Source organism: Narcine bancroftii, chromosome 3 (assembly GCF_036971445.1).
Source record: "Narcine bancroftii isolate sNarBan1 chromosome 3, sNarBan1.hap1, whole genome shotgun sequence".
Lineage (NCBI taxonomy): Eukaryota > Metazoa > Chordata > Chondrichthyes > Torpediniformes > Narcinidae > Narcine > Narcine bancroftii.
In genome coordinates, this window is record NC_091471.1 from 109,980,045 (window position 1) to 110,005,384 (window position 25,340).

The 25,340-nt window shown below is 39.9% G+C and overlaps 1 protein-coding gene across 2 annotated transcripts in view; it reads right to left on the reverse strand.

Annotated features, from left to right (window-relative positions):
- limch1b (LIM and calponin homology domains 1b) overlaps window positions 1–25,340 on the reverse strand; it is a 415,809-nt gene that overhangs the window by 76,592 nt on the left and 313,877 nt on the right. For both annotated transcript variants that reach the window (XM_069924806.1, XM_069924805.1), the window contains exons 9-14: window positions 24,400–24,435; window positions 13,561–13,687; window positions 11,141–11,298; window positions 8,180–8,591; window positions 5,865–6,104; window positions 4,598–4,724 (exon numbers count right to left, since the gene is read on the reverse strand). In XM_069924806.1, the coding sequence (XP_069780907.1) occupies window positions 4,598–4,724; window positions 5,865–6,104; window positions 8,180–8,591; window positions 11,141–11,298; window positions 13,561–13,687; window positions 24,400–24,435 (1,100 nt within the window). The remainder of the gene's footprint in view (window positions 1–4,597; window positions 4,725–5,864; window positions 6,105–8,179; window positions 8,592–11,140; window positions 11,299–13,560; window positions 13,688–24,399; window positions 24,436–25,340) is intronic.

Genomic DNA, 25,340 nt, shown 5'->3' on the forward strand with positions numbered 1-25,340 from the left:
AACCATTGGTTGTATATTTTTTCCTTCTATGAATGCTGCAAGAGCTGCAGAGTTCCTCCAGCATTTTTGTATTTTCATCCATTTTGGTGGCAATGACAGGAAGGCAGATTATTATCTGAATGGTGACAAATTAAAAAAAGGTGGTTGTGGGGTGGGGCTTGCAACAACATGTGTTGTCATTGTGCATCAGTCATTGCAGGTTGGAATGCAGGTACAGCAAGCAGTAAAGAAAGCAAATGGCATTTTGACCTTTATTGTAAGACGCTTTGAATGCAGAAGCAGGGAGATCTTACTGCAGTTGTATAGCGCCTTGGTGAGGCAAAGACCTTGAGCATTGAGTGCTGTTTTGGTCTCCAATTCTGATGAAGGACATTCTTGCTGTAGAGGGGTGCAGCAAAGATTCACCACCACACTGATTCCTGAGAGGGCAGGACTGACATATGTCAAAAGTCTGGATTGACTAGGGTTTTACTCATAGGAACTTAGAAGAATGAAAAGAGATCTCATTAAGACATTTAACCTTCTGACAAAACTAGACAGGTTAGCTATAGGAAGAAGGGGGAAAGACTAGAATAATGGGTAAGCCATTTAGGACTGATGAAGGGTGTAATGGTATGGATTATATATGCTAATTGGCTTGGGCTGGCCCGCCCCCTGATGACACTCTTACCTGGACTCCTCCCCTGGGATCCAGGCCATAAAGGTCGGGTCACTTTCCTTCCCTGCACTTCCCTAGTTTGGATACAGGCCAGCTCAAGTCTTTTGTTCAATAAAGCCTATCGTTCCCCTCAAGTCTTTATCATTGCAATTATTGGGGCAACTGATAGTGCCCAACAATTTATTGCACAAAAATTTTAACGTCTCTGGTAATGGAGAAGTTGCTGCACCCCGATCGGCTAGAAGTGGATCCCCAAGTCCCGGGTGCATCAGAGCTCTTTGAGCAGTGGGTCAACTGCTTTAACAACTTCCTGGAGGCCGCTGCTGGAGAGGTTGATTCGGACAAAAAGAGGCTAAAGGTCCTACAGGCGAGAGTCGCCCAGAGGGCTTTCCAGGCCATCAGAAGCTGCACGACCTACCCAGAGGCAATGGCTGAACTACTGGCGCTATACGCCCAAGATCAACGAGGTCTACTCCCGTTACCTCCTGGCGTCCAGAAAGCATCAGCCTGGTGAGTCGGTAGAAGAGTTCGTCTGAGCCCTGATCACACTGGGAAAAGACTGTTCGGGGAACACCAGGGCTTCGGTGTTGGGGACCCAGTGCGTGGAAGACCTGGTCTGGGATGCTTGTGTTTTGGGGTTGAGGCCAGATTATATCCGACAACGTCTCCTTGAGGAGGATCAACTCCTGCTGAAAAGGGTGCTCCAACTGGCCAAGCACCACGTGGAGTCGATTGCAGGCAGAAGCGGGCCTACCCAGTACGCGGCACCACAAGGGCTGCGATCCTGGGAGTCAGCATCAGGGACGACAGACCCGACTGCAGCTGCAGTAGCACTGAGATCGTTGAGGTGCAACTTCTGTGGGCAGGCAAGACATCCGCAATGTCTCAGCCCCGCGAAAGGAGCGACTGGCTCTACACGGGTTTTGAGGCCGATGGCAGACTTTTTCACTTCCTGCGGGTGCCTTTTGTTGTTACCAACGGTGTCTTTGCTTTTCAGAGGGTCATGGATCGGATGGTGGATGAGCACAAGTTGAAGGCGACATTCCCATATCTCGACAATGTCACCATCTGCGGCCACGACCATCGGGACCACGACGCGAACCTCGCTAAGTTCTTGCGTATGTCCAAGTCTCTCAACTTGACGTACAATAAGGACAAGTGTGTGTTCAACACAGACCATCTGGCCCTTCTCGGTTGTGTCGTGACACATGGCACATGGTGTCATAGCTCCAGACCCCGACTGCAAGAGACCCCTTATGGAGCTCCCAGTCCCAAACACCCTAAAGGTGCTGAAAAGGTGCCTGGGGATGTTTTCCTATTATGCACAATGGGTGCCCAATTACGCTGATAAAGCCCACCCCCTGATTAAGTCCACAACTTTCCCATTATTGGCGGAAGCCCAAGCTGCATTCTTCCAGATCTGAGGAGACATTGCAAAGCCCACAATGTATGCTGTGGACGAGTCCATCCTGTTTCAGGTGGAGAGCGACACCTCTGATTTCACACTGGCCACCACTCTTAACCAGGCAGGCAGGACAGTAGCTTTTTTCTTCTGCACCCTGCACGGTCCTGAGGTAAGTCATTCCTCGGTCGAGAAAGAGGCCCAGGCGATCATTGAGGCGGTGTGCCACTGGCGACATTTCCTGCCTTGGAAACGTTTTACCTTGCTGACAAACCAGAGGGCCGTGGCCTTCATGTTTAATACTAAACAGTGAGGTAAAATCAAGAATGACAAGTTTCTTAGGTGGAGGATTGAGCTCTCCACCTATAATTACGACATCTTGTACCAACCAGGTAAACTCAACGATTCCTTAGACGCCCTATCCTGGGGGACGTGCGCCAGCGTGCATCTTGACCGTCTCCAGACCCTCCACAACAGTTTGTGCCACCCCGGAGTCACAAGGTTGTACCCCTTCATTAAGATTCCATTGAGGATATCTGGTCCACGACCAGACGCTGCCAGATCTGCGATGAATGTAAACCACAGTTCTACCGGCCCGAAAAGGCACACCTCATCAAGGCCACATGCCCCTTTACCATTCCCTGCCTGGATATGACCTCGGTGATGGTAATCAAGGTACTGTGCAGTATCTTCACACTGTTCGGGTACCCCAAGTACGGGGGACCTCGTTCATGAGTGAGGAACTGTGACAGTACTTCCTGGCCAGAGACATAGCCACCAGCAGGACCACCAGCTATAACTCCAGGGGTAATGGCCAGGTGGAAAGGGAAAATGCCACTGTCTGGAAGGCGGTGCTCCTGGCCCTTAGGTCCAAAATCATGCCAGTGTCCCGCTGGCCGGATATTTTGCCCGAACCGCTTCACGCCATCTGATCGCTCCTGCGACTAACACCACCCCACATGAACATTTCTTTGTTTTCCCTAGGAGATCGGTGAATGGTGCCTCCATTCCTCTTTGGTTGGCAACTCCAGGGCCGGTCCTGCTACAGAGACATGCAAGGGGCCATAAGACGGATCCACTGGTGGAAGCGATACACCTCATACACGCCAACCCACAATATACCCCGATGGCCACGAGGACACTGTGCCTATCCGAGACCTGGCAAGGGCCGAGGATCCCAATGCCACAATGCCTGCCACAGCCCACCCCGCAGAGCAGACCACCCCAATACTGGAGGCAATACTGGCTCTCCTCCCCAGGAGTTGGTTCTCCGGGAAGCATCAAATCACTCTTCCTCCTGGGAGACCCCAAGCATCACCCCAACCCAGACTGTTCCCTCCCCTGTCCCCCCTCCCCGGGACCGCTTCCCCTCCAAAACAGCAAAGCTCAGACACGCCTGCCCTCCGGTGGTCCCGCAGAAGGAGGAAATCACCGGTGCAGCTAAACCTCTAGGAATTTCTTTTCTCTCTCTTCCCCTCTCACTGTGTAAAAGAGGGGGGGGGGGGGAAACGTTCTGTATAAAAAAAGGGGGTGAATGTAATGGTATGGCTTGTATATGCTAATTGGCTCAGGCTGGCCCACCCCCTGATGACACTCTTACCTGGACTCCTCCCCTGGGACCCAGGCCATAAAGGTCAGGCTACCTTTCCCTTCTCTGCACTTCCCTAGTTTGGATCTGGGCCAACTCAATCTTTTGTGCAGTAAAGCCTATCATTCCCCTCAAGTCTTTGTCATTGCAATTATTGTGGCAACTGATAGTGCTCAACAAAGAGCTCAGGCTCTAAACGTTGGTTATATTCCTTTGTTTCCTGTAGATGCTGTGTGTCCTGCTAGTTTCTCCAGCACTTTTGCAATTACAGAATCTGCAGACTTTCCTGCTTAACCCCATTTAGGACTGAGATGAGATTTTTTTTCACTCTAAAGAACTGTGAACTTGTGGAACTCGTGATCACAAAAAGTAGTTGAGGCCATTTCATTAGATATATTCAAAAGGGAGTTTAATGTGAACCTTATGGTTAAAGAGATCAAGAGGTATGGAGAGAAAGCAGGAAGAGGGCACTGAAGTACGTAGTATGATTGGCCATGATGCTATTGAAGAGTGGAACAGGCTTGAAGGGCTATTTTGTATCTATGTTTCTATGACCTCGCTATGTCTAGAATGTGAGGTGGTTGGTGTACAATGCCCAGCAGACATTAAACAATTCACAGTCAGACATCTTCCACTTCTGAGAGGCCAAGTAGATTTGACTCTGAGCGACTGCCTAAAAAGAAGATTTTTAACAGTCTCTGGGCTCCCATGAGATTACCAGGTGGTCAGGGATGGGGAACAGACTTTGCAACTGACAAGTTAGATTTTCTGAAACATTTTCGCTCGGTACCTTTACAGAATCTGGCCTCTGTGCATACTGATACGAAGATCAAATCATAGTGTTACTTTAAATGTCATTAAGCATCTCACTAGTAAACCCAGAGAATAGATGTGGGGGAACAAGGCAGAATGTGAGCTTATTTATCAGTGTTTCAATTGAGCAGCTCACCTCCTTGACCAGCATTATTCACTATCTCTTGTTCTAGCTCATTGGAGGAGGATTTCAGATCAGATTTATCCTCAGTACTTGGCTGCTGAGTGGTGGTGATGTCCATTGTAAAATCAGTGTGTTCCTCCTGTAGGATAAAGAAGCATGGTTAAGTATCACACAATGAATATTCCTAACAGGATTGAGTCTAACCACCCATCTTTGACATTTAAAGACATTTTCATTGCTAAACCTCCCATCACCCACATCCTGGGTGCTGCCAGTAATCCGAAATTTAAAGTGAACCAGTCACATGTGGCTACAAAAGCAGGTCAGAGGTTGGGTACCTTACAGAAAATGATTCACTCCCAACACTCTTAAGCCTTTACACAGTCAACAATGCACATGCCAGGTTTCTGATGAAATACTCTCCACTTGCCTGGATGAGTGTGACAATATTTTCAAGAGGCTTAGCACAAACCAGGAAACGGAAACCTGCTGAGTGGTGTCATATCCACTACAAGAACAATCTATAAAATGCAATAAAGTTACTTGTCCTGGATACTCAGATGGTACCATCCAAGCACACAAATTCCATCACCAAGAGGGACAAAGGGAGCAGGGAACACAACCTCCTGTTTCTCTCCAAGCCACCCACAGGATTGCACAACATTCATATTGCACAGCATCCTGATTTGGAAATGTATCACGGTTTTTTCATTGTTGCTGCATCTAACACCTGAAAATATCTCTTTGGTATACTCTGGGGGTACCTGGGGTGAATTGTGGCAGGGTTTAAGTCAGCAATCCCAGGAACCATAGGGTTTTGTTGTACTCCCGCTGAGAAAACTTTCTGAAAATAAGTTACTTGCTTCCTCTAGGGCTGGCACTACATTGAAGGCTGCACTTATCACTGATCTCATGACTCATTAAGTCATCAAACTCTGAAATTTGAACCCTTACGAGGGATACACCTTCTGGGGATGTATTATTGCACCTCCCTGGGAGATTAATATCAGTCAACTTCAAACTAGAGGCTTCAAACCAGATACTGCCACTGATTTTAAACAAATTGCGCCCATTGGGGTAATTATTCTGAAAATTCACAACCAGGAACATTTACTTATTTATAATAAAGTGAATATTAAACTATTTTGTATATTGTAATCCAGAACCCCTGTAAATACAGTGATCATGAATTCAATTTTTATTAGTCATGCCTTAAAAAAAAGCATTTGAGTTTTAAAATAGAATCCTAGTGTGAGAATAATGGAGGTTACCTACTTACCTGCTCTGTGTTTTCAGTCTGTGTAGTATTTATGGTAGAAATAACAACCTGCTCCAGTTTGGACACAAGGTTGCTGTTATCCGTATGTAACTGTAATGGGGAATTATCCACTCTTGCCACACCTTCAAACATCTGTGATTGGGTGAGTGGTGGGGCCAGTGCTGGAGATGTGGACTCATTCTCTTCCACCCTGGAAAATGTTGGCCTGGTCTCTCCATTTATTCTGATCTTTCCATCTTTCTGCATTGATAATTATATACGGATAAAAGAAAGCAATTCAAATCAGATGTTTATTCCTCAGTTTTAAGCAACAATAATGTACAAAGTTTCCATGATAGAAAATAATATTCAAAACTGCAATTAGACAAATAATAGCTTTATCTAATAATGGAAAAGATGGGTTAGGAAGGATATGGACCACGTGCAGGCAGGTGGGACTAACCCAGAATGCCAATTTAGTTGGCATGAATGCATTGGGCTGAAAGGCCTGTCCCATGCTGTATGATTCTCTAGGACTCCGTAAAACTCCCAGGTACACAGAATATAATTTAGCATTTAATACAATACAGCATACATTTCTTCACTGATTAAAGTCACTGATTAAAAAAAGAAATGCCAAAAATTGAATAAAAAAAAATCCCAGCTAATGGTGCCTCCAAAAGAGCAATTCAAAGGAAAGATGCACCTTAGGACAAACTGCAGTGGTCTACGATACAGTTGCTCAGAAATTCCTTCTCTGGACTGACAGCTGTACAGTGGTGCAGTGGATACCACTATTGCCTCACAGCTCCAGTGACCCTTATTTGATAGTAAACTCCAGAGCTGGATGTTCTGTATGGAGCATTGCAAAATAAAACACCAGTTCAAAATAAATGCTGTTCTTACCTTTCCCCCAGAAGATGGATTCTACATTCATGTCAATGGTGTGTTGTACTCATGCCAGAATCCTAAGGAGAGCACACTGCTGATCAAAGGGCTGAACTTCAGCCTTAGCTCCAGAACAGATTCACAGGCTGTTCCGGCAGCAGATCTCAGCAGATCAGAACCCTTATTCACGGTACATTACCAATGAATTTGCTTTTAACATGCATTTTTTCAAACACTTTATTCCAGGTCAAGATATGCATTAACATAGGTTTCTTCCTGTTGCTTCTGATTCCATGTTAATTTTCAGTCCTTTAGCCAATTTTTTAAACTTTAGAAATTAACGATGATCTTGAACACTATGATCAAATTTCCTCTGCTCAAAGATACAGTGGTTTATATTGCTGCACACAGCTGCAGCTGCCTGTATTTGATCCTGACTGTAGTGTATCGAATGACCCAAAGACTTGACTCAAATCAAGGCTTTTATTAACAAAAGACTGGAGCATAGTACATCGAGGTCGACAAGTCCGGAATGACCTGGGTCTGGTTAGGAGCCAGTAGGCGTGGCTACGGCTCTCTGCCAATCACTATTACTATATGTAAATATATATATATTAAAAAATATTGGTGATAGTATCCTGTACTATCACACTTTGGGTGCATGGTGCTTGCATAATCTCCCTGTGGGTTTCCAACAGGTGCTCCAATTTATCCCACACCCAAAACTGGATGGCAGATTTGGCCCTATAAACCTGTCCCAGTGAAGGTGGATGACAGGAAGTTCAAGGAGTTGATAAAGTTGTGAGAGGGAAAATGGTATTAGTGTTCATGTCTGCTAGCGGTTGACCTGGACTCAATATGCTGGAGGACCTGTCCAACTGTATGAGAACCATTCTAGCTTCTCCATTTTTCCTCGCCACTGAAATACCTAATCTCCAAAGCCTTGACCTGCTTCCTGAAATGGGGACCCAGAATTTAAATAAATATTCATGTTGAGGACTAATTACTGTTTTACAATGGTTCAGCAGAAGTTCAAAAGCAAATACCACAGATGCTGGAAATCTGAAATAAAACAGAAATTGTTTTCCTTCCACTAAAGCAGCCAGACTTGCTGAGTGGTTCCAGCAATTTTTGTCTTAATCTGGTAATAACTTATTTGCTTTTCCTCTCGATTAATAAACCCATTTAAAACAGCTTTCTCAACTTGACCTGCTGCAAACATCATCCATAAACCCACCACAACATGATGACACTGCCAGTAATGGTGCAATTTGGCACTCAATTATGAACAAAGGGTTTACAAATTTGTTGCACAGAGTTTTTACTCCATTTATTAGTTGATATTGGTTTCATTTAAAAATACTTTTATGTAATGGAAAGACTAATATTTGAACAGAGTTGGCACATTAAAACAAAGATCAAAGATTATGATTTCAACATCTCCTTACCTTAAAGGATTTCAGTACTGTCTGGGAATCTTTTGGTTGCGAATACGGCTTGGGGGTCAACATCGGCACGGCCTTGGCAGTAACAGTTTTGGTTGGAGTTGTGACAGCTGCAGAAAAGTTAGTCTGTGATTGGCTGCTGGGAACAATCACTGCCTCAACAGTGGCGGTATACTTCTGGATTGGCAATGATTGCTGTCGTAAGTATCTCAGTGAATTAGGGTCTCTTGTTGGTGAGTGTGGAGAGTCTGAGCCCACTGACTGACTTCTCTCCAGAAATTTTGGTATCTCCAGGTTTTCAAGAACAGCTTCGCTGATTATAAATCTCTGTGAATACTTCCTCAAAATTTCTTGAGCTTCTTCTGGAGTCCTTGCTTTTTTATACGCTTCTTGCAGTGCTTTTTCTCTAGTCTCCCTGAGATTCAAAAATAGAGCCAAAATTCTGAATCAGTCTTCTTGTATTAAATGAAACACAGATGTTTTTTTAAACCTTCATTTTTGGCTGAAAGGACATGATGAGTTGCAGTTGGTTTTAATTCAATTTGACTCTCCATTAACTGATGCCTTTGTCAAGAAGTTTCCTCCCTCATTATCTAGCAAGAAAATTTGCCGCCAATACTGTGCAAGGAAAATAACCAGTTGAGAGTACATGAAAACATTTAGTCATAGAACAAGAAAACAGGCCTTTTGGCTCACAGGGATCCCACGATCAACCACCCACTTGCATTAATCCTACGTTTATCCAAATTTTATTCTCCCTACATTCTCATCTCCAAATGCTAAGACTCATCTTCACATTGGGACAATTTTCAGTGGCCAGTTACCCTACACACCTCTTGAGATTTTAAGATAAAAATGCAGCAAGAAAAACGAGTCTGGTAGAGGCTGTTTGTAAAGCCTTGAAGTGCCAATGGATTCTGCTTGCTGATTTTTCACACTACACTAAGTCTGTACAGGTAAATTCAACTACTTGGACTAGGCTTTATAGTGTCATGTCCAAGTAATTCTGAAATTTACAATGTTTCAAAATGTATTTAACTAGAGTCAGTAGGATTTTTAAAACTTCATATAGGAATGGTGCATATACAGGATATTACTGTCACTTATCCTCAAGCTCCCACAATATTATCTTTACTTAAACTTTCAGTTTGGTTTTCCAAATTTTGTTTGAATGTGATACAAATTTCAAAATGACATAGTTAAATTAGGTTCTTGAAGATCGACTTTAACTTTTAGGTGGTCAGCTAGGAAATTGCCATCCATGCACCTCACATTGAACAGACCAGGAACAGAAATACAAATCTAGGATTTGGTGCGCAATCATTGGGAACAGCCAACTTTTCAAATTTGAAAGAAAATCATGCTTCTTTGTACCCAACAAAAAGAAAGTTGAATTTGTATCTCTTTTCCAGTTTTTATTGATGCCAATGCAAACGTCCCGGAAGGCCACTGCAAATTTACAACAAATCCTATTTAATTATGGGTGTCTGTGCCACTCAGAAGATTGCCTTGGGAAACATGGTTTCATGGCAATGGACCAATAAGTCATTTACTTCAGTTTCAACTCCACTAATTGGTTCCTTTTTCTGGGCAAAAAAGACTCAAGGCTCCAGTAGTGGCAATAATATTTCTAAAATGTTAAAACTATTATGAAAAACTAATGGCTTGTAGGAACTGGCTTAAAGAAAAGTTGCCTTGCTTGTTGAAAGAAAGGAGGCAAAGTAATCGGCAATTTTTTAAGGCCACAGATAACATAAAGGCATCCTCTCCCCCTTCTCATATCAATTCACCAACCGAGGGAAAAAAGTGGGAAATCAGTTATTCACTTTAATTCAGTGGTTCTCAACCATTTTCTTTCCACTCACATACCACTTTAAGTACTCTCTATGCCATAGGTGCTCTGTGATTAGTAAGGGATGGCTTAAGGTGGTATACGGGGGGAAAGAAAAAGGTGGAAAACCACTGTATTAATCGTACATAATTGACTCATTATGTGCATGGTTTCATAACTCCAAAGGAAATGGGCCAATGACCAAATTTTCTCAAGCAAAATATTTCAGTAACAATTGGATCTAGAGCAATGATTCTCAACCTTCCCCCCCCCCCCCACCCTACATACCACCTTAAGCCATCCCTTACCAATCACAGAGCACCGATTGCATCGATTTTACTTAAAGTGGCAAGTGAGTGGAAAGAAAAAGGTTGAGAACCTCTGCTTTAATTACACAAAGTTCATGTAACAGATTTCATCAAAATGCAACTGATTATGTTACCTAAGCAATTCCAATTTTAACGGATGTAGGACAAGAAAATGATATTACAGCGCATTTGAGAGTTAATGTATTACATTAAACTCATCTTCCAAGTTCAATCTTGTGTGATCAGGTGCTGCAGGCTACTATAAATTCAGCAGCAAAAGGGAGATGTACCAACACCAGTATCAGGGCACAGGAGAAACAAGAATGCCCCCCCATCCTCCAACTTCTTCTCTATTAAAGCCATGTGGCCTCACATGGTTGCATGAAGGATTAATCCCACACCTCAGTGCCCATAAATGTACCTTTCAGTCTGGGCCAGGATTCATATCAGCAAATAAAACCTCATGACCAGAATCGTCCCTACCCCTCTGCTTAACCCTGGCATCAGAAGTCTGGCAGCAACAAATCTGCTTTTATTCTTCAGGCCTACTGATGACCACCAATTGAGCCAAAGCATTCTCTCCCCAGCAAGGAGGCCAATCTGTCAATGTGACTGAAAACACACTGACCAAGAAAGCCAGGCACTATGCAAATAATACTGGATAGCATTCTGACAAACCCAGATTTCCTGATCAAAACTGTTCCCTGCTGCTCCTCATCATATACTCACCAAACCTGACCCAGTCGAGAACAAGACAACAGCATCAGTCAAACATTGATTGGTAAAATCATCAGTTCAAGGCAAAGTATTATCCAAACAACATACTTTTCTTCCACGATTTCTTTGTAGGTTTTAATGCTCCTCCGTCTTTCTGACAAACTGCGCTCGCCACTCATTATTTTTTCTACAATATCTCGCTCCTCCTTCCGTTTGATCAGATCCTGCGATGCACTTCTTCTCCTGCTCTTCCAGCGGGCCAGATCCTGCATAAAAATCATTCCTCTTCACAGTGTAATGTCTGGAATTTAACATCAATCCTTTTTAACACAAACAATCTCTTGTTTTTATACTGTACTGTTCAGCTTAAAGAAATGATAAGTCTCCTTGCAGGGCCATTTGATCTTGGCCAGGAAATCCTGTTCTGGGAAAGGTATGTTAAAATGGTGCTGCAAAAGTCTTGCGCCTGTTTTATGCAATGTTTCTGCATTGCAATTCTATCCCTCAGAATGTCTAAGGTGTCATGCACAATGGACTAGACCTCAAACACAAAAGCCAGCACCAAATCCTGTGTTTCATGATTGCTGGGATGGATGGTCAGAGGAAGGACTGGGATTGGCGGGGTGGTGGTAGAGTAGAGAGGACTCTGCCTAAATTTGTGGGAGGAAAGATGCTGGCAGCATCAGTGATTGGGCATTGGGCAATGGATCAATATCATCAGTGGTCAAGCCTTGGATGGTCAATCAGCATCATCAGTGGTGAGGCATTGGATCATGGATCAGTATCATGGTATGGGGCAGTATGGTTAGCATAGCGGTTAGCACAACACGGCTACAGTGCCAGTGACCTGGTTTCGATTCCAGCACGGTAGGTGAAGGATGAAGAAGAGGAAGATACTAAGCTTGTAGATCGTGAACAATTTGGGTATGAGCAGAATGATGTGACCACTGCTATCAAAGGAAGCAGAGAAATTGAGGTGAAAATTCAGTCAGAACTTGGTAAGAGAGATTTAAATATTTCCTTCAATTTATATGCAGCTGCTGGTCATTTATTCCAATGGCCATTTACTTCCTCTACATCTAGGGGTCTGCTAACACTAGGTAAGCAAGTCTAAAGCCAGAATGTCTTCTAGAGTTAGTACTGATCAATCCTGGGAGGGTGGGATTGGGGGGGGGGGGTGGGGTGGGGGGGAGAAGGGGCAACACGCACACCATCCAGTATCTAAGCCAGTGCAGTTTCTGCCATCTTGTCCCAAAACCATCTGAAATAAATCAATTGCAATTGTTATGCATAACTCTCTGCAATGCCACCACCTAAAACCACAAACTCAATTATCACAAAGTCTTTTAAAAAAAAGCATTGAAAAGAGTGGCTTATCTTAACAGTCAGTTAATTACTTTGGCTGATTTCACCTGTGAAAACCTCCACGCAATGTAGCAAAAGCTATTGCTGTTTAATATATATTGCTTATTGATATCTATGAAATCAGTTGACCCTAATGATTTCCCTCGGCACTGGTGAACAAATAATGTGCTGCTTTAAAATGCATATTGTCATCAAGTGGGTAGAGGCATTAACCACTTACATTTTAGTACGACTTCTGAGTAAATTCAGTAAACAATGTACAAAACATTTGCTGCCAACAATAAGCCTGACAAGTTCACCACTCTCTGACAAATCAAGTAGCTACACATTTAAAACATTACTTCTAACTATGGACAAGGGATGGTGTTATCGGTAATTTTTATAGTTTGGATAACGATGATGAGGTTTACATGCTCCTGTTCTTATATTTGTACATTGCATTCTGGTGCCAGACCAATAATTTAAATTCCCCTCCCCTTCCCCATGCCGACATGTCTGTCCGTGGTCTCAAGAACTGCCAGACTGAGACCATCTGCATACTCTGCCGAGATCCACTCCAACCAGCTGGCATTAACATCGACTCCTCTGATTTCAATTAGCCACCCTCTCCTCATGTTTCCTTTCCTGTCACTCTGTAGGTCTGTCACTCTTTCTTTTTCCCTCTGTCTCTTTTACTTTGCTCTGCATTGACAGAGCCAAGCCACCCAACAGCACACCCCCCACCCCAACCCCTGCCTCTGCCCCTGTCATTTCTCCTCTTTCATCCCTCAGGCATATTCTCCATATACAATTATCACCTTTTGTCTTTTGGACAGCACTCCTTCCCCTGCTATTACTTTTATTCAGGCACTATCTGCTTTTTACATATCTTGAATAAGGGCTCAGACCTGAAATGGTAATATATCTTTACCTCCATGGATGCTGTGGGACCTGCTGAGTTCCTCCAGTATTTCTGTACTTTTACTATAATCACAGTGTCTGCAGACTTTCATGTTTCACTCAATAACAACCAGCGCCAAGGTGCAGGGCAGGAGATAATACCCAAGGCAGGTTTTTAAATTTAGAGAGAAGTTAGGATGGGTAGAAATAAGAGTGGGTCAGTCTGCATTGATGGGAGATACAGATGGAGTGCAATGGCAAACAGTCTCATTTTTAGTGCTTACATCTTGCCATTTGTCCTGATCTTCACGAAGTTGGCTGTGAACTTTGTGTAGTTCCTCATGTCGTGCTTTACTGTGAGGCTGTGCAGAACTGTCATCTTCTGGCCTCATGTCATTCATACTAGCACTTCTGCAGAGCAATTTAAAGAAGGTGAGATAATGCATTTACTTTTCACAATTAGTGTATATTAATTACTGTACAGTCCACTTCCACACGGGGGTGCTAGACTTCATTTAATGAAATCTTGTTCATCTTTTTCTCTCGATTAACATTTGGGGTAAATTTATGGGTAAAGACACAGTAGGATTCCCACAATAATGAATAAAAAACAAGCTAACTGTTACTGTTTGATACTTTTATCAGTATTTGATAGTTTTAACAACATTCCAAGGGTTTAAGGTCCAAGTAGATTTTTGGATAATTTACTTGGATCTGTAATTGATCTAAAACAGGGCGAATTGCAAATAGGAATTTAAAATATTCAAAGTTGCTGCAGTTGGGAAACATTTCTCTGAGATCACAGCACATCAGCTTTAAATTATGTACACTGTCACTTGATCCAAACTCCACACTCCATCATGAGTTTGGAATATTTTCAATTCACCTTCCATAAATGAAAAGCAGAGTTTGTGGCATACACAATTACACAAAATTTACATTCTTTGGATTCAGAATGTCCTATTGGAACTAGTGTTTTATTTTGCCATTACAATATTAAAGTAATAACTTAGTAAGATACTTTTTGACAAAACTCTAAAATTGTGCCATGGGAACCCATTCAGAACTTGGGGATTATCATGATGTTCCTGGAATGGAATTCCGAAACAAAAGAACAATCTACAAAGTGGTGATACAAATTTATCCCTGACCTGACTTCTCTAATGTCTTCAGTTAAAAACAGATGGATAATGTTTTAATGCTCAAAGCCATTCTGCACATTATGTGGTGTGATTTCCGATTGCGAAGGAGAGGTCCAACTGGAAAACTGCAGGTTGGTTTGGCCTCAATTCATTCACAAAGGTTAAAACAACATGGGAATTGGTTGCATAATTTTTTTGCACTGAATTTGTTAAAAGGAAATGAAATGTTGCAAGCCAAGCTGTATGAAATATGAAACATATAATAAGCCAAAAAGTGTCAATCAGCACTTGAGATGAGTTTATTTTCATGCAATCAATAAAACTTGTGCAATGTTTAACACAATACAGTCATCAAATGAGCCACCACATAGATTCAACCACAATTACAACCTGTATTAAATCTGTTGTCACACAACAGATGAAATAACTAATGAAAGAAGGGCTATCTTTTAAAGGGCTCATTGGTACATGCCATGATGTACCAACGTTCATAGTTACATCGGGCAGATGATAGTAATTATAAGTATTCCTGTGATATGAAGACAATCGTATGGCAAATATGTTTGGACGTATGGCTTGAAGGGGATTGTTATAAATTCACTGGTTGATATTTATTTCATTTCTTTTAGAAGTAAAGCAGCTTTGCGAAAGATGAGAGCCAATGTACATTGCAGATGTCTGAAGTTATCCATCGTGGGGGCGTGGCAAGGGCGTAGAGTCTAGACGTGCAATTTTGACCTCTCTGGCCAGACTTCTAAATACCCGTTTTTTAACCCTTTGTTTTCAAGTTTAAACTTTTAAAATTTTATTTTAAAGTATTAAGGAATTATTATGACCACTAATGGTAAAAAAGACTAAACCTCAAGTTCATAAGAAGTTACATTTTCGAAGTGTTGAAGATCTGGGGCCTAGACGACTTGAAACAGCCCCAGGCTCAATTTCTTAATTGCCTAAACCCCAAAGATCGCCTATGGGGGCTGAAAAAAAATCTATTGCTCACCAAATGAAGGATGGCGCTGGAATTACCCATTCTCCGGAAGAAGGTGCGTGTTCCCAAGAAATGGACCCTGATTTGGAAAGCTTTTCGATTTCAATGGAGGGAGCATGCAGGTAGATGACTCCATTGTTGGAAATGCATCAGGTAGCATTTCAATCTGAAGAAATTGTTTTTCTTCGTGAATTGATGAGAAAACAACAAGAAACGGGGCGGTGGGGGCGGGGGGCTGAGACCAGCGGCGAACCCCTGAAGAAGTCGGGGTGCCGTCGATGGAATTTATTGATTTTTTGAAAAATCAAATTAATTCTTTTGGAAAGAAAATTCTAATTCTGTTCAAAGTAAGTTTGTATTATGGGATGCTATGAAAGCCTATTTGAGAGGACAAATAATTAGTTATACTTCTAAAATAAAAAAGAATCGATTAAATCAGTCTTGAATTAGAGAAGCAGATCGATGAGTTAGAAAAGGAATTTCAGAAAGATGCTACAGAAGATCAGAAAATAGAATTATCTAGGCTGAAATTGAAATATAATACTTTGCAATCTTATCAATTTGAATGTGTGATTAATAGGACTAATCAACGGTATTACGAATGGGGAGAGAAAGCACATAAGGTATTGGCATGGCAATTAAAGAAAGAACAGATATCGAGAACTATTAGATGGAATTCTTTTATTACTTATAAACCTCATGAGATTAATGATGAATTTTATTCATTTTATAAAAAGTTATATACATCTGAAGGAAAACAGGAAACTGGATCGATTGATTTTTTTAAATCACAGTTGAATTTACCGATATTAGAGGATGGAGATATACAGGAGTTAGAAGAACCATTTACTAATTCAGAAATTAAAATGGCTATGCTGGAAATGCCGAACAGTAAATCGCCTGGTAATGATGGATTTTCAGTTGAATTTTATAAAGAATTTTTATGATGATTTATCTACAGTGTTTGGGGATGTATTACGTCAAGTTGGAGAACATTATGATTTACCTGAATCTTGTTCTAGTGCTTTAATTACAGTAATTCCTAAAAAAGATAGAGATCCTTTGAAGGTATCTTCATATAGACCAATTTTGTTGTTAAATGTAGATTATAAAATAATAGCTAAAATATTAGCGAATAGATTGGCCAAAGTTGATTCATATTGATCAAACAGGTTTTATAAAGAATAGATATGCTTCAGATAACATTTTGCGCGTGATTATTTTGATTAATAAATTTCGACAATCTTTAGATCATCCGATGATGATATCCTTAGATGCAGAAAAAGCATTTGATAGAGTTGAATGGAATTTTTTGTTTAAAGTTTTGGAGAAATTTAAGTTTGGTCCTTCTTTTATTGGTTGGATTAGGGCTCTATTTAGTAAACGGGTAGCTAGAGTGTTGACGAATGGTTTGATTTTGGAATCTTTTAAGTTTGCGTTAGTGATTGAACCTTTACCACAGTTGATGAGACAAAATACATAGATACAAGGTATGAAAGTTTTAGATGAGGAGTATAAAATTAATTTATTTGCTGATGATGTATTGGTGTATTTAATAAACCCAGCTCAGTCACTTTTGCATTTGAAGGAATGTTTAATACAATATGGATATCTTTCTGGATATAAAGTTAATTGGGGAAAAAAGAAAATATTACCGGTAAGTGAAGGAGATTATTCAGTTTATAAGAATATTATTAATTTGAAGTGGACTGATCGAATTAAATATCTGGGTGTAATTTTGAATGTTAATTATCATTCTTTATATAAATTAAATTATGCTCCATTAATGAAAAAAATTAAAACTGATTTGATTAAATGGAAAGAGTTACCTATTAATTTGATGGGAAGGATAAATACAATTAAAATGAATATCTTTCCGCGTATCAATATTTGTTTCAATCTATTCCATATTTACTTGATAAAATCTTTTTTCGAGATGTAAATAAAATGGTTAGGGAGTTTTTATGGAGGGGTAAATTTTCGAGAGTAGCTTTGAATAAATTAACTTGGAAATATGAGTTAGGGGGATTACGCTTTACACATTTTCAAAATTATTATGAAGCAACTTAAATTTATTAGTTCATTGATGAATTTGGTATGGCCTCCTAGTTGGGCTAAAATTAAAATGGCAAATATTTCTGAATTTGAAATACATCAATTTTTGTTTAGGTGGAATATAAATTTGTTACAACAATATAATTTGCCTATACTAAAACATTTAATGAAGTTATGGATAAAGAAAAATAAAATGATAGGTTCTAGGGGTAAAGTATTGGCTTTGACTCTGTTGTATAATAATCAACTTATTTCTTTTTCAATACATAATCAAAGTTTATTGCTTTGGAGATTTGAAGGTGTGAAAAATTTGGGAGATTGTTTTAAAGAGGGTAAGTTTTTATCTTTTAATCAGATGAGGGAAGATTTTGGTATTGATAAGAATTCTTTGTTTCTTTATTATCAAATTCGATCTTTACCTAAAATGACTAAATTTGAGACTTCTCTTATGAAGGTACCAGAAAAGGATTATATTCATTTATGTATCAAATATTACAGGATGGTATGGATAAAAAGGGTTGGGATAGATCTAAAATTAAATGGGAAGTGGATATTGGTTTTATTTTTTTTTCTGAAGATGATGGGTTAGATATCTGTTATGATAGTGTAACTAGATTGATAAATGCATGTTATGCAATGATTAATTACAAGTTTTTACATCAATTATATTTGACACTTGAAAAATTTAAAAAATATGGTTATAATGAATCAGATTTGTGTTTTAGATGTGGTGAACTTTTTTTCATGCTGTTTGGTCATGTATACATATACAATCTTTTTGGAAGAAAATTCAATCATTTTTAGAATATCTGTATAAGATTAAAATAGTTTTAGATCCAACAGTATTTTTATTGGGTAGTTTCCAACCTCTGAAAGGCTTGGGATTAGATAAGTTTCAGCTTGCTTTTGTATATTTAGCTTTATCCGTAGCGAAAAAATATATTGCTAGTACATGGAAAGATACAAATATGATTGATATTAATAGATGGCATAATGAGATGAAATATTGTTTAATAATGGAAAAAATTATGTATGTTTTGCATGATAATTATAATTTTTTAATTAATAAGTGGCGGTTATACTTGGAATATTTACATTTAAATTTATATTAATTAGGTTTTAAGATGTATATTTAAAGTTTTTTTAATATTCTTTATTTTTTCTTTCTTTATGGCTCTCCTTAGGAGAGTTGGCTGAAGGGGGGGGGATCTTTTCTTTTTTTCTATTTTTATAGAAAAAAGTTCATGTTCATGTTTAATTGCTGTATATGTCATATATTATTTGTTTTTTGAACGAATAAATAAAGTTTTTTAAAAAAAGTTATCCATCATATCTTAACTAGTGCAAGCACTGAAACATAGGATACCTAAAGCTAATGTCCTAGGCAATTCGATAATCTCAGCACCACTGAAGGTGACTGTTTTTTCAACATACATGTCTTCTACTCTTGATCACCTACAGCTCCCCTTCATTTTTTTTCTTTATTCAAAAGTCAACAGTAAACTCAAGAATGAAAATTAAATGATTTAAAAAGCTTATTACTTGAACCTCTGAACTCTCCAGACGTCCCCAGTTAAGATGTTATTACCCCTTTCCTGTATTTAACTGCTGTTATTTTAATTGCTCAAATCTACAATATCTGAGGAGTGTCGTTCAGGTAATTTTGCCAAACAGGAGAATGATTGTTCTCAACTGATCTTCTGCACAACAAAACACACATAGAAACATAGAAGATAGGAGCAGGAGTAGGTCATTCGACCCTGCTCCGCCATTCAACGAGATCATGGCTGATCTTAAAGTTCAGTACCCCGTCCCCGCCTTCTCTCCGTAACCTTTAATACCCTTATACTGAAGAAATAGATCTAATTCCCTCTTAAATATATTTAACGAACCTGCCTCTACTGTCCTCTGTGGCAATGAATTCCACAGATTCACCACCCTCTGGGTAAAGAAATTCCTCCTCATCTCGGTCCTAAATGGTTTGCCTATTGTCCTCAAACCATGGCCCCGGGTTCTGGATTTTCCCATCATTGGAAACATCCCATCTGCATCCATTCTGTCCAGTCCTGCCAGAATTTTATATGTCTCTATGAGATCCCCTCTCAATCTTCTAAACTCCAGCGAGTACAATCCCAATTTGCGCAATCTTTCCTCATAAGTCATTCCTGCCATTCCAGGTATCAGCCTGGTGAATCGCCTCTGCACTCCCTCCATTGCAAGAACATCCTTCCTTAGATAAGGTGACCAAAACTGCACACAATACTCCAGGTGGGGTCTCACCAAGGCCCTGTACAGCTGCAGTAAGGTATCCTTGTTCCTATACTCAAATCCTCTTGATATGAAGGCCAACATACCATTTGCCTTTTTAACCGCCTGCTGTACCTGCATGTTCGCCTTCAGAGACTGGTGTACAAGTACCCCTAGGTCTCTTTGCACTTCTCCATCTCTTAATCTATTGCCATTCAAATAGTAATCTGCCCTCTGGTTTGTATTACCAAAGTGGATAACCTCACATTTATCCACATTGTAGTGCATTTGCCATGTATCTGCCCAGTCCCTCAATTTATCCAAATCACACTGGAGCTTCCTGACCCCCTCTTCCGTGCACACAACCCCTCCAAGCTTAATGTCATCTGCAAATTTGGAGATATTACATCCAATCCCCTCATCCAGATCATTAATGTAAATTGTGAACAGCTGGGGTCCCAGTACAGATCCCTGTGGCACCCCACTGCCATCAGAAAATGAGCCATTTATCCCCACTCTCTGTCTTCTACCTGCCAGCCAGTTCTCAATCCACATCAATACTTTGCCCCCAATCCCATGAGCCTCAATTTTGGAAGCCAGTCATTGATGCGGGACCTTATCGAAGGCCTTTTGGAAGTCCAGGTACATCCACTGGCTCTCCCCCATCTATTTTACCTGTCACCATCTCAAAGAACTCCAATAGATTTGTCAAGCACAATTTACCTTTTGTAAATCCATGTTGACTCTGTCCGATCCCTTCTCTGCTAGTCATATGCTCTGCTATTACATCCTTAATCATGGATTCCATCATTTTGCCCACTACTGATGTAAGGCTCACTGGCCTATAATTCCCCGCTTTTTCTCTACCCCCCTTTTTAAATAGTAGGGTAACATTAGCTACCCTCCAATCCATGGGTACTGATCCTAAGTCTATCTTATAAGATCGCCTTCAAGACCAGTGGAGTTTTAAATTTACAATTTTTTTCTGCTCGTATTAACATTTTCAGCTCATCAACTTCCTTTCGTTACAAATGAAGTGCAAAAAGTGGCAAATCTAGCTAGGTCTATCATGGGCATCAAAATTCATGATAAAGGGTTTTGGCCTGAAATGTTCGCTATCTTTTGCCTTCCATGGATGCGGCCTGGTCCACTGAGTTCCTCCAGCAACTGGTGTGTTGTCACAGTTTTTCAGCAGCTGCAGCCTCTCTTCTTTACCAGAGAAGCCTGAAGTCTGGCACCTTTAGGTTCAAGAACAGTTTTTTTTTTCCCCATCATCAATCAAGCTCTTGAATCTCGCCATAATACCCTAACCCTAACTATTAGCTATTCTTGGATTACCAAAATTTCTGTATGTACTTTTGAAACATCATTTTTCTTGTATTAACTGCAAATACAAATACTTATGTTTCATTTTTTAATATTTATTTTTCTGACTCAAGGTATATTGTTCAATTTATAATATTGTTATTGCCTGCAGCAATTCAGAACTTCGGTTCATCTTTATGTTGTATATGTGTTAGGTCTGCTTTGTTCATGAATGAGTGAGTCAGACACCAGACTGAGTCGAAATCAAGGTTCTTTGTTCTTTATTGCCGGATTGTAACACTTGCAACTAACAGTGTTAGTTGGAGAAGGCGCATTCTGCCGTTATCAGCAAGTGGTGTTTTTTTTTATACCTCAGGATACGTACTTAGTAAATTATCATACCATGACATTGTCCAATGAATAAACTGTTGCTATCCTTCTCTGTTAGTCTGCTGCACATCATTCTTGTTAGTGCAAAGCTTATCTTGAGTGTACAAGGTTACATCTGCATTCTGTTACTCCTTAGTACTGGGTGACTCCTTCTCCGGTCCCATCTCATGATGTTTTTACCTTACAATATGACAATACACCCGATAGGCAAACTCGTACTGAGAAAAAGAGCCAGTCTTGAACCATTGGCAGTCCAGTCTATTTCTGTCCCTTGACATTGCCTGACATGCTAATTCCCTCCAGCTTCCTTTTGTTTGTTCAAGATTCCAACATCAGCTCTTCTTGTGTTTGCCATGCACTGATCAATGTTAATCCCCTTTCCCAGCACTTGACCCTAATCCTTCAGCCATTACACTGCAACTCTTCATCTAAATACTCTTGAGACAGTACCTATCTCCATCACCTTTGTAGGCAGCGAGTTCCTGGTTTCAACACTGCTCTGCATGAAAAATTCCGTAAATCTCCAAATCTCTGACCACTTAACCTTCAACCTATGCTTTCTCGTAATCAGAGAATTTTCTCATTATCTACACTACCCATTGGTTGAGATTTAACAGCTTAGTCATGATTGCTCTTTATTGTGTTTAGGAGAATGAAAGTCAAATGAAAAGTCATGCAAATGGACAAGCTCAACATGACATTCGAACACGCAATGCATTGAGTTTGAGTGCTTGATACACTTTATTATCTGGCTGAATGTATGGAATCCATGCAATTCAGGATTCAGCATCATCAAATTAGTATGAACTGAGGATAAAGGACATAGGGATGAGACAGCTTTAAAGCTGGACAACATCAGGTGTACATGAACAAAGGTTTAACTGTCACATATCAAAGAAAAACAGAAAATATAGAAAGTTCGCTTGGGAACAGGCCCTTCACCCACTGTATCAACCATGATGCCAAATTAAACAATCCCATCTGTTTGCCCATGGTCTATATCCCTCTATTCTCTGCCTGTTCATGTGCCTGTATAATTATCTCTTAAGCTGAGCTATTGTATCTGCTTCTATCACCATCCCTGGAAGCACAATCTGGCATCTACACCTTTCCATATGAATAAACTTGCCTTTAAACTTCCTCCCGCCCATCTCAAATTTATATCCTCTGCTATTTGAAACCACCACCTTGGAAAAGTGACACTGACTGTGCCTCTCATCATTTTATATACTTCTATCAGGTCGCCCTTTTGTCTCTGATGCTTCAGGAAAAACAATCCACATTTGTCTTCACTCACTTCACAGGTTAAACAACCAATAGAGGAAACATCCTGATCAACTGCTTCTGGATCCTCTCCAATGTTTCAACATCCTTCCTATATTGAGCACAACTGCACACAATACTTTCATTGGTTCACAGAAGATTAATTTAGATTAAAATCTAAAAACCTGTTATTTTACAGAATCTTTATTATGAAGCCTGCTCTTATTTTGGGAGAAAATTCCTGTTTACCTCTTGAAATTATAAAGTCTACAATTGTAAACTCAAATTTTTACTACTCTTGTTTTGCATTTTTGCTAAATAATCTACTGGCAGCTGTATTTCCCGTTACATTTTATCACAAGCTGTTTTTATAAATTTGTAAAGTTATTTTAGCTATTTTAGTCAGAGAACATCTGAAAGCATTTTGTCAGGTACTTTGACTGAGAGTCAGGGAAGAACCAAAAACCAAATGCTTGGTTAAGAAAAATAGGGCAGAGAAACAAGATACTTCCTTTCTCTGTTATTTAAGTTGTTGTGGATATAATGTCAAATTAATTTCCAATAATTTGAAAGAAAACTTCAACCACTGTACACCAAGAGCACACCACTTTGAGCTGAACGGTTATTCTTCCCGAGTTTCATCTTTTGATTTAGCTTTATTGTGATTTAACACATGGTCCAAACAGATTAATGACATGCTCTGAGTATTTCATTGAAACATTCATGAAGATGTAGGCATCCACTTTCTATGACTGCTGAGAAAAGCTCAGAGCTTCAAATTCAGTTTCACAAAGTAAATTCAGAACATGAAGTTGTTTGTAGGCATGCAAAATATCATTAACCAAGTTCACATGTAGCAGCAGGGAAAAACAGTTGCTCAAGAAATAGGTTTCAATGTACCATCCTCCACATTCCAAAACCTTACCCCTTACACTGAGGCTCTCTTCCACCATCCACTCCCCTCACCAACTCCTTGCACCTTTAACCTTGAGTTAAAACAACAATTTTTATCTCATGCACAACACAAAATTCTACTGGCTTTTTGGCTGAGCTATCCAATTAGTTCCACTCCAAACTTTTTTCCCCTAGCCCTGAAAATTATCCTTTCATCAAACACATATAGAATTTTTTTTGAAAATTTTGCACAGGATTATTAAGAACATATTTAGTTCACTTTTTGTAAGATGAAAGTATAATACAGAAAACATATTTCATATGTGTGGGCGTAATACAAACCCAGCCAAAGAATAAAATGCATTCCAGATACTTTATGATCCCTCCCACGAACATTACCACTTCTTAGCCATAACTCCTCACCCAACCCATTCAAAACCTAAATCTCTGCCTGCCTTTCAGGGTAATCAGTTTTTAATTATGAAATAATTTGCTGTTATACTTAATAATCACAGATACAACAGGAATTGAATTAGAACTACAAAAGTTTTTAAGTCTGTGGATAGGGAAAATACACGTGGACATTTATTTCACAATGACTTAATAGGAACTGGCATACATTAAGAACTCCAAATTGTATTCTTCTTGAATTTGGTTTTGTTTTTATCAGTGGAAATTCACCTGTTTCTTGTGCAAAGGATTGCATATTGCTACATAGAGTCAAGTCAGTTAATCACACAAGCTTAAACAAACACGTTATTCTTGGTGGTTTAGTAAGAAGTTGTGAATATTGATCAAGCCATGCAATTCCTTATTTTTAAATTCAAGTAACCACTTACCCTGTATCATCAGACAGGGCTGCTGTAGGACTGAATCTACAGGATCAAATATAAAGAACACAGACATTTACAATAAAACAAGAAAAACATAAATAATGCATAAGATTAAAATTTTCAAATTTCCACAATAATAATTTCTTTATGTGATGTGTGCTTAATGATAAAACTAATTGCTGATCGAGGGAAATTCCTGTTCCAAGGGCAATTGGTCCCTGATGTTACAATTTAAAATATAGCTCAAATAATAGAAATAGACTAATTATTATAATATTTATTACATAATAGTAAAGGAAATATTTTTAAAAATTCCCTTATATTTCTTTTGCTGGGATAATTACTCCTAGTTGGAGGCAGAAACATCTTCATAAATTCCCTAAAATCCTAAAGTTTCTGCAAATGTCAATGGAGGCCAAATAGTAGTGGGAGCTGCCTCAATAACTATTGCCCAGTAGCACTAACTTCTTTTGCGATGAAATGCTTTGAGAGGCTGGTCATGGCCTGAATTAAGTGGATCTGGACCCAGTGCAATTCACCTATCGTCACAATCGCTCCACAGCAGAGCAATATCGCTGGCTCTCCACTCAGATCTAGATCACCTTGAAAACAGCAATTCATATATAATGGCTACATTTCATCAACTACAACTTGGCCTTCAATACCATTATTCCCTCAGTGCTGGTCAAGAAGCTACAAACTCTAGGCCTCTGTATCCCACTCTGCAACTGGATCCTCGATTTTCTCTTTGGAAGACCACAGTATGAATTGGAAACAATATCTCCTCCTGACTGATTATCAACACAGGCACACCCCAAGGATGTCTGCTTAGCTCACTGCTCTACTTATTGTACACCCATGACTGGGTGGCCAGGCACAATTCCAACACCATCTACAAGTTTGCCATTGACATCACAGTTGTCAGCAGAATCAAAGCAGCAATGAGA